We start from the raw sequence: 10295 nt of genomic DNA, 5'->3' as shown, positions 1-10295 counted from the left end.
GTGCCTGTATGCTTACAGCGCAGTATTGGGGTGGGAGTTACCCGATTTTCCAGGTGTTGTGTGTCTCAGTTCCCCTGGCTAGGAAAACGGATCCCCTTCCCCCTTGCGCTTCCAGGTGAGGCGATGCCTCGCCCTGCTTCAGCTCTCGCTGGTCAGGCTGCAGCAGCTGACCAGCACCGATTGTCCGGCACTCCCTAGTGAGATGACCCCAGTACCTCAGTTGAAAATGCAGAAATCACCGGTCTTCTGTGTCGCTCGCGCTGGGAGTTGGAGACTGGAGCTGTTCCTATTCGGCCATCTTGCTCCGCCCCCGCTTCATAAATATTGTTATTCCATTATATGTGGGTCACAATACTAATAGAATAATTGTATACTATGAAAACAGTTGTCAGTCTAGTGTGCTGGAAGTGGTTTGCTTTTTCTTCATATGTGTGGTTGTGATCATTTACATCTACAATATTTATTTCATGTTTAATTTGCATATAGGTTCCACCCAGTGGAGTTCCTGTAGGTACTAGGTGTTAAGCTTGTGATTGTTCTTTCGTTAATTGCTGTGGTTTATTTCCTTGTTCTTTCTCCTCTTCACTAAAACATGTAGCTTTTACTTCATTATCATTTATAAGGATATTTTCAAATACTTTATATAAATTTAAATATACTTTATTGGTTTAAAATTTAAAATATTTTAAAGTTAAAAAAGGTAAAATATTTATATAATCTATCAGTTATAATACTATGAAATTTTGTAAAATCCAAATTTAATTGTCAACTGAGACAAAGACTGCTTAATTACTAATGTTTTCTCAGTCCACAACAAATATTGATGGTTTATCATGGCATTCTTTGTAAAACATTGTAAATTTGAAATTGAATTTTTTTGAACTAAATACTCAGGCAACTACTATCAAGTAATTAAAACTGGCTGAGGAGATAATTTTTTTTTTGTCATTTTTCTCTTATACTTTGTCATCTATATGTATGCTTATGTATATGCATACATATATATGTGCACATGTCTATACATGGCTGTGTTGTATGTGCCTATATATGTGCATGCATATAGTCTTATGTGTTTGTGATATATTTATTCCCATTAGAAACCCCAAGTTGGTGTTTAAACAGTAGACTCTCATATTTGAACATAGTTTTATATGATAGAATGCTTGTTTATTTTGCATTTATTTGTTTGTTTACCTGTGTGTTTGCATATGCATTTACTTTTGCATTTTTTTCTGTTTTTATGTGTGCATGTCAGAGCTTATTTTATCCTCTCAAAAATAAGATGGAGATAGGTGAATTAATATATCATACTTTTGGTATATACTGCATGGATATTTTAGGGTAAAATAAATATTACCTAATATCGGGGAAACTAATATTTTTTAATCAACTCTCTGTGTACTTATTGATTTAACACTGAAATCCATTTTAAATAAACTTATAGACACGACAGCTACTTAAATTCTACTACCTCTATTGGAATATTAAGCCAGAGCATTATTTGTCCATATACATCCCAGTCTATGAAACTTATAAGCTATTAACTCTAACATGATTAAAAGAGTTGCAAATATACAAGTGTTGACTCAACTTACTCTTTAGGAATTGCAAAATTCAAATATATTTGTGAAATTCAAACTGTTATCAGAATGCAGCTTGACAAGAAGGAATTTAAGTTTATAAAGAGGTTTAGAGATGGATATTTGCACATTGTTTCTTACCAAAAATTTGATATGCCTTTCTTGTGAAGAGTAGCAAAGCCTTTAACTGTAAATAATGTCAATCAAAACAATAGGTTAGTTGGTACTGATATGTATCTATTAACATTTTATGTTGATATTACATAAAATTTTCATAAAACTCAAAATGATATGCTGTAATATTTGGAACATAAATATATACACAACATTTGAAACTTGCACTGTCTTTAAAAATGAATCTAAATTATTAAACATTGAGTGACAAATTGTAGAACATTTCCAAATCTGGCTTCCTAAATTTTTGTACTTAATACGAGGATATTTACCAATAGCATTTATATTTAAGGTTATTATTTTAAATATATATAAATGTAAATGTTATATTTTGATCAGAGATTAACTATACAAAACATATTAGAATGAACTATAATATGCCATGTATAGTGTTAGATTTCTGTGATACATTATCTTCTTCATAAAAAACAAATACACTGTAGTTCTGGAAAATATTATCTTTCTCTAGCTAGTTATTATAAAACTACTCAATAAACTGAGACAGTTAAATTAACAAAAGGTCTTTAATGTTTCTGATTATCCAATATGAGGACATCTGTTTATGGAGTATTGGTGTGCGCATTATCTTCAAGTGAAAAGCATTTGGCACACAAAACCTTGAGGTTTTCTTGAAAGTGGTAAAATGTAAGTGCTGTCTGTGACACAAACATATTATACTACAGTCACATTTGGACTCACTAGTTCACAACTCAATACTTATTAAAATATTGCATTATCAAAATACTTGACACAAAAACGCTTAAAAAGATGTGGTGAAGATATGAGTTAATACGCCTAACAAATTTATTAACAGAGGTTACAGTTGAAAGGAAGAAAATAAATTGAGAGATAATTAAGGTATAAAGGAAGTAGAGAATGATGGAAAGATTTGATCAAAAGGAACAAAGTAAATATTTGGTAAACAAGGTGGATAGCAAAACTTCCACAGCTTGCATTTAGGGTTTAAAGGTCTGAATAAAGTAAGGCATGCCAGATGGCATCATTAGTGGTACATTTAGAGAAGTGTATATGTACTTAAAATCCCAGTGATTAGGTAAATCCAGGATAAACACAAAACAAATGGCAGATATTCATACTTAAGAGTTTCTTTGACTGGAACTGCATGTTAACTAAAACTTTTTATCAACTCTAAAGTAATAATTGAATTTAATCACAATTCACTCTAAAGTGTAAAATAAGAATCCTTAAAATATCATTCAAAATTGACATCTGCATTTTCTAATTGACTTCTATAAATAAATTATTTATTTGTAAAATTAACTAACATGTTAGATTTTTTTAGAATATCCCACTTTCTAGCTATGCTGAGTAACTGGGTTCATGACACTGAAATGGAAACAACTAACGTGCCTGTTTGAAAACATCACAGTGTGGGCCGGGCGCGGTGGCTCACGCCTGTAATCCCAACACTTTGGGAGGCCAAGGCGAGTTGATCACGAGGTCAGGATATCGAGACCATCCTAACTAACACGGTGAAACTTCGTCTCTACACTAAACACACACACACACACACACACACACACACACACACACACACACACACACACACACACCCCGAGAGAGAGAGCCGGGCGTGGTGGCGGGCGCCTGTAGTCCCAGCTACTCGGAAGGCTGAGGCAGTAGAATAGCTTGAACCCGAGAGGCGGAGCTTGCAGCGAGCGGAGATCGCGCTACTGCACTCCAGTCTGGGTGACAGAGGGAGACTCTGTCTCAAAAAAAAAAAAAAAAAAAAGAAAGAAAGAAAAGAAAATATCAGAGTGTGAAGCCTCTTGAACTTTTCTCAATATTTTGATCATTTTATAATAAATACACCAATTGGAATTATTATCTATAGTATTAATTTCTTGTTGTTCCAGGATAAATGTAGCACAGTAACGTTAAGTCAAAATCCTGAACATAGAAGCAACTAGAGAATGAGATATTATGAATACATAACTTATTTTAGGTTCAAATGAAATCATTTATTTCAAAGTTATTTGAAATCAACACATATTGAAATATTTAAAAGATGGGCAGATTCAAGTATATTGTGGATCAAATCATGTTCACATTTTATTATAGTAGTGTGCATTACAACTTTTTTATTTTACATAGAAGTTTTGAAATTATGAGTTTCTATTATTTTCAAATTAAACACATTCAAAAATTTTCTACTGTTTTTTCTTCCCTCAGCCCTTGACACCAGACTTAAAAAAGTGTTTTATGATATTAAATCCATTTCATAACATGCTATGCATACTTTAAAAGATAGTATAATCTAGAACAACACCTTACCTCCCTGTATCACTCCTTTTTCTTTTTTCATAGCCTTTGTAATAGTCCACTCTCGGAATATTCCTTTTTTCTTTGCTCCACCTGCCTTTCTTTCCTACTATGCAGATATCAGTGCTAGCCTTCTTACTTTATATTGCTGTTCTTTCTCTAAATTACAGAGTAGGTTGTCTTCTCTTTCAGGAGTGGCATTGAAATTGCAAAGGGTCTTCAGTGCTAAGTTGATTATCTCTCAGAGTTGAATTTTGAAATCCCTTCCTTTTTAAGTATATATCACTTTTTCTAGACTTTCCTATCAGACACATTTGCTAAATTCATGCATATTTTAAATCAAATTATCTGAAATATTTTAATTAAAGTAAACATGTTTCCATTTGGAAAATTTTACAGCATTAAAATACGAAAGAGCAAACGAGATATTTATAGGTAATGAATAATACATAACCAATTTTATTTGTATTTTGCATTATAAGTAAGAACAAGATAGTAATATGCATGTATGTAGTTTATTACTACAAATCAAGTAATTGTAAAACCTTATTGCTAAAATTTTGAACTGCAATTTTCTTTTCTTGCTTTTATTTCTTATTTCCCTAGTCCAATGCTATTTTGGAGAATATTGATAACAAATAATCAGTAAGAATATATTTAACTGGGAGTTTTTATTATCTTTCTGTTTTTCTGTTATTTTTCCTTTTTACCATATTGATTATACCCATGTGTATTTCAGTATTTTGTATTCCATGATATAGGTCACCATCTTTTGAATAGTTTAGATCATTAATGAGTAAATATCTAGTTAAATATTTTTTATCTTTAGAAATTCTTAATATTTTTATCTGGATTTTTGCTATAAATTTCAAACATTAACTTCTAGGTGATGAACTAATAGCTACATTATTTATTCAATGTTTGAAATTATGTCTTTTTTTTCAAAGACAAAAGACCCAGAGCTTCACCTTTTTCTGAATGACTACACCTCCGTCTTCACCGTCACACAGACTGGTATTACTCGCTACCTCACCTTACTTCAACCAGTGGACAGGGAAGAACAGCAAACTTACACCTTTTCGGTAAAGAGCTTTTGTATAAATATACATATGTATGTATGAATATATGTATGTGTGTTTGTATGGAACTGAAAGAGACGTCTGGTTAAAACTGAAAGGTCATCGACTTGGGGGAAAAATACATTATTTTCAATACCAGAGAGAAGATCAATGAAAAATTATTTACATGTATCGCTCTTTGTTTGCAATTTGTGTAGCTATATTAACATTCTTCCTCACAGAAAAAAAAAAAAAAACTTTTCAAAATAAAAAAGGAAAGTGCGAATTTCAGTCTTTACCAAAGTCATAATTGTCTTAAATTGAGATACAAATAATTATTTCCTAACCTTTTTTGTTGTCGTTCTTGCATTTTTAATTTAGTCATAAGGTTGAGCTAGTGGTTCTCAAGAGGGAATACATTTTCCCTCCAGTGAACATTTAGCAACATCTGGAGGCATTTTTGTTTGTCACAATTGTGAAGGGGTATTATAGGCATTTAGTAGGTAGACATAAAGGATGCTGCTAATTGTAATACAGAGAACAGCCCCCCACAATAAAGAATTATCTGTCCCAAGGTGTCAATAACACTGAGGTAAATAAATCATGGGTTAGGCTAATCAAGGGGGGAGAAAAGTAAAGATTATTAAAGTTGTGATTGTAAATATCATGAGATAGGGAAATACACACATAAACATACATACACATGCACACACACACGTAAATAACAAGTATAGTAGGGTTGACAATTGAATAAAGATAAAATGTAACTTCTAATTATATTCCAATTTTTGAATGAGACACAGGAGAAAGATGAGCTAAGAGAAAGCACAAATTAAGATATATAGAAATTATTTCTGGAGAAGCCTACAGATAAAATGAGAACTTCCAGGAAAGTTTATGTGATGGTTAAAAGTTAGATACAAAGTGGATTTAGACAAAGATGGCAGTGCTGTAGCACTGATTTGGCAGGCATTGTTAAAATGTTGATAATGTATAAAATGTCACAATTAAATGATGCCATTTAGTCCTTTGAAAATTGCCATTGGGTGAATTACTGTGATACAATGTGCATATAGGGCGTCTACCTTCCTGATGGTATAAACATATTGATTGTAAAAGGACTATTGTATACAAAATATGTAAATGAAAATGATATTTTCCAATTAAATTTTTAAGGATTAAATTGTAGTTAACCCTAAGAGTCAGCAATGTTATTGGCCCACTTTAAATGATATTTTGCATATCTGATTATTTAAAATATGCCGGGAGTTGAATACCTTAAAACAAAATCTCCAATACTTGCTTCTTACCATATTAGAACACTTTTAGTATGTGTAATACATCTTTATTACCTCCTTTTATCAACAAAATATTTTTGCACCCTTTCAAATTGTAAGATTTCCTGTAAGAAACGTGTTAAACTGTAAGAGCAAACTCTGTACTACTTATATTTGCAGAATATCTCTANAAAAAAAAAAAAAAAAAAAAAAAAAAAGAAAGAAAGAAAAGAAAATATCAGAGTGTGAAGCCTCTTGAACTTTTTCTCAATATTTTTGATCATTTTATAATAAATACACCAATTGGAATTATTATCTATAGTATTAATTTCTTGTTGTTCCAGGATAAATGTAGCACAGTAACGTTAAGTCAAAATCCTGAACATAGAAGCAACTAGAGAATGAGATATTATGAATACATAACTTATTTTAGGTTCAAATGAAATCATTTATTTCAAAGTTATTTGAAATCAACACATATTGAAATATTTAAAAGATGGGCAGATTCAAGTATATTGTGGATCAAATCATGTTCACATTTTATTATAGTAGTGTGCATTACAACTTTTTTATTTTACATAGAAGTTTTGAAATTATGAGTTTCTATTATTTTCAAATTAAACACATTCAAAATTTTCTACTGTTTTTTCTTCCCTCAGCCCTTGACACCAGACTTAAAAAAGTGTTTTATGATATTAAATCCATTTCATAACATGCTATGCATACTTTAAAAGATAGTATAATCTAGAACAACACCTTACCTCCCTGTATCACTCCTTTTCTTTTTTCATAGCCTTTGTAATAGTCCACTCTCGGAATATTCCTTTTTTCTTTGCTCCACCTGCCTTTCTTTCCTACTATGCAGATATCAGTGCTAGCCTTCTTACTTTATATTGCTGTTCTTTCTCTAAATTACAGAGTAGGTTGTCTTCTCTTTCAGGAGTGGCATTGAAATTGCAAAGGGTCTTCAGTGCTAAGTTGATTATCTCTCAGAGTTGAATTTTGAAATCCCTTCCTTTTAAGTATATATCACTTTTCTAGACTTTCCTATCAGACACATTTGCTAAATTCATGCATATTTTAAATCAAATTATCTGAAATATTTTAATTAAAGTAAACATGTTTCCATTTGGAAAATTTTACAGCATTAAAATACGAAAGAGCAAACGAGATATTTATAGGTAATGAATAATACATAACCAATTTTATTTGTATTTTGCATTATAAGTAAGAACAAGATAGTAATATGCATGTATGTAGTTTATTACTACAAATCAAGTAATTGTAAAACCTTATTGCTAAAATTTTGAACTGCAATTTTCTTTTCTTGCTTTTATTTCTTATTTCCCTAGTCCAATGCTATTTTGGAGAATATTGATAACAAATAATCAGTAAGAATATATTTAACTGGGAGTTTTATTATCTTTCTGTTTTCTGTTATTTTCCTTTTACCATATTGATTATACCCATGTGTATTTCAGTATTTTGTATTCCATGATATAGGTCACCATCTTTTGAATAGTTTAGATCATTAATGAGTAAATATCTAGTTAAATATTTTTTATCTTTAGAAATTCTTAATATTTTATCTGGATTTTGCTATAAATTTCAAACATTAACTTCTAGGTGATGAACTAATAGCTACATTATTTATTCAATGTTTGAAATTATGTCTTTTTTTTCAAAGACAAAAGACCCAGAGCTTCACCTTTTCTGAATGACTACACCTCCGTCTTCACCGTCACACAGACTGGTATTACTCGCTACCTCACCTTACTTCAACCAGTGGACAGGGAAGAACAGCAAACTTACACCTTTTCGGTAAAGAGCTTTTGTATAAATATACATATGTATGTATGAATATATGTATGTGTGTTTGTATGGAACTGAAAGAGACGTCTGGTTAAAACTGAAAGGTCATCGACTTGGGGAAAATACATTATTTTCAATACCAGAGAGAAGATCAATGAAAATTATTTACATGTATCGCTCTTTGTTTGCAATTTGTGTAGCTATATTAACATTCTTCCTCACAGAAAAAAAAAAAAAACTTTTCAAAATAAAAAAGGAAAGTGCGAATTTCAGTCTTTACCAAAGTCATAATTGTCTTAAATTGAGATACAAATAATTATTTCCTAACCTTTTTTGTTGTCGTTCTTGCATTTTAATTTAGTCATAAGGTTGAGCTAGTGGTTCTCAAGAGGGAATACATTTTCCCTCCAGTGAACATTTAGCAACATCTGGAGGCATTTTGTTTGTCACAATTGTGAAGGGGTATTATAGGCATTTAGTAGGTAGACATAAAGGATGCTGCTAATTGTAATACAGAGAACAGCCCCCCACAATAAAGAATTATCTGTCCCAAGGTGTCAATAACACTGAGGTAAATAAATCATGGGTTAGGCTAATCAAGGGGGGAGAAAAGTAAAGATTATTAAAGTTGTGATTGTAAATATCATGAGATAGGGAAATACACACATAAACATACATACACATGCACACACACACGTAAATAACAAGTATAGTAGGGTTGACAATTGAATAAAGATAAAATGTAACTTCTAATTATATTCCAATTTTGAATGAGACACAGGAGAAAGATGAGCTAAGAGAAAGCACAAATTAAGATATATAGAAATTATTTCTGGAGAAGCCTACAGATAAAATGAGAACTTCCAGGAAAGTTTATGTGATGGTTAAAAGTTAGATACAAAGTGGATTTAGACAAAGATGGCAGTGCTGTAGCACTGATTTGGCAGGCATTGTTAAAATGTTGATAATGTATAAAATGTCACAATTAAATGATGCCATTTAGTCCTTTGAAAATTGCCATTGGGTGAATTACTGTGATACAATGTGCATATAGGGCGTCTACCTTCCTGATGGTATAAACATATTGATTGTAAAAGGACTATTGTATACAAAATATGTAAATGAAAATGATATTTTCCAATTAAATTTTAAGGATTAAATTGTAGTTAACCCTAAGAGTCAGCAATGTTATTGGCCCACTTTAAATGATATTTTGCATATCTGATTATTTAAAATATGCCGGGAGTTGAATACCTTAAAACAAAATCTCCAATACTTGCTTCTTACCATATTAGAACACTTTTAGTATGTGTAATACATCTTTATTACCTCCTTTTATCAACAAAATATTTTGCACCCTTTCAAATTGTAAGATTTCCTGTAAGAAACGTGTTAAACTGTAAGAGCAAACTCTGTACTACTTATATTTGCAGAATATCTCTAGTAAGTGTGTTTTTCTACTCCCAAAGATAACAGCATTTGATGGTGTACAAGAAAGTGAGCCAGTCATCATCAATATTCAAGTGATGGATGCAAATGATAACACACCAGCCTTCCCTGAAATATCCTATGATGTGTATGTTTATACGGATATGAGACCTGGGGACAGTGTCATACAGGTAACTACTCATATAATATGAGTGTACACTCAAAGTTGCTATTTACGTGGGCATTATACAATGTGTTCATTAAGAAATTACTTAAGAAACAAAAATTGATTTCACATTTATTGTAGAGCATAATTAGTTTAAATAGCTTTAAATTTCTGTTACTTTTCAAATAAAAACGTATCTGGCAGGGCATGGCGGCTTACGCCTGTAATCCCAGTACTTTGGGAGGCTGAGGTGGGCGGATCACAAAGTCAGGAGATCCAGACCATCCTGGCTAACACGGTGAAACCACGTCTCTACTAAAAATACAAAAAAAAATTAGCTGGGCGTGGTGGCGGACACCTGTAGTCCCAGCTACTTGGGAGGCTGAGGCAGGAGAATGGCGTGAACCTGGGATGCGGAGCTTGCAGTGAGCTGAGATCGCATCATCACACTCCCCCCTGAGCAACAAGAGCAAAACTCCATCTCAAAAAAAAAAAAAAAAAAAAAAAAAAAAAAAAA

General features: G+C 31.8%; 1 protein-coding gene across 1 annotated transcript in view; it reads left to right on the top strand.

Moving 5' to 3' along the window:
* The window catches only part of PCDH15 (protocadherin related 15), a 591153-nt gene that overhangs the window by 204323 nt on the left and 376535 nt on the right, over nucleotides 1-10295 (top strand). Inside the window, exons 10-12 of the mRNA XM_017861934.1 lie at nucleotides 487-507; nucleotides 4985-5119; nucleotides 9654-9803. Coding sequence (XP_017717423.1) covers nucleotides 487-507; nucleotides 4985-5119; nucleotides 9654-9803 — 306 coding nt within the window. The remainder of the gene's footprint in view (nucleotides 1-486; nucleotides 508-4984; nucleotides 5120-9653; nucleotides 9804-10295) is intronic.

This window comes from Rhinopithecus bieti, unplaced genomic scaffold, assembly GCF_001698545.2.
Source record: "Rhinopithecus bieti isolate Rb0 unplaced genomic scaffold, ASM169854v2 scaffold_61957, whole genome shotgun sequence".
Classification (NCBI taxonomy): Eukaryota; Metazoa; Chordata; class Mammalia; order Primates; family Cercopithecidae; genus Rhinopithecus; species Rhinopithecus bieti.
Note: the sequence above shows the minus strand (reverse complement) of the source record. Positions and strands in the feature narration are given on the sequence as shown.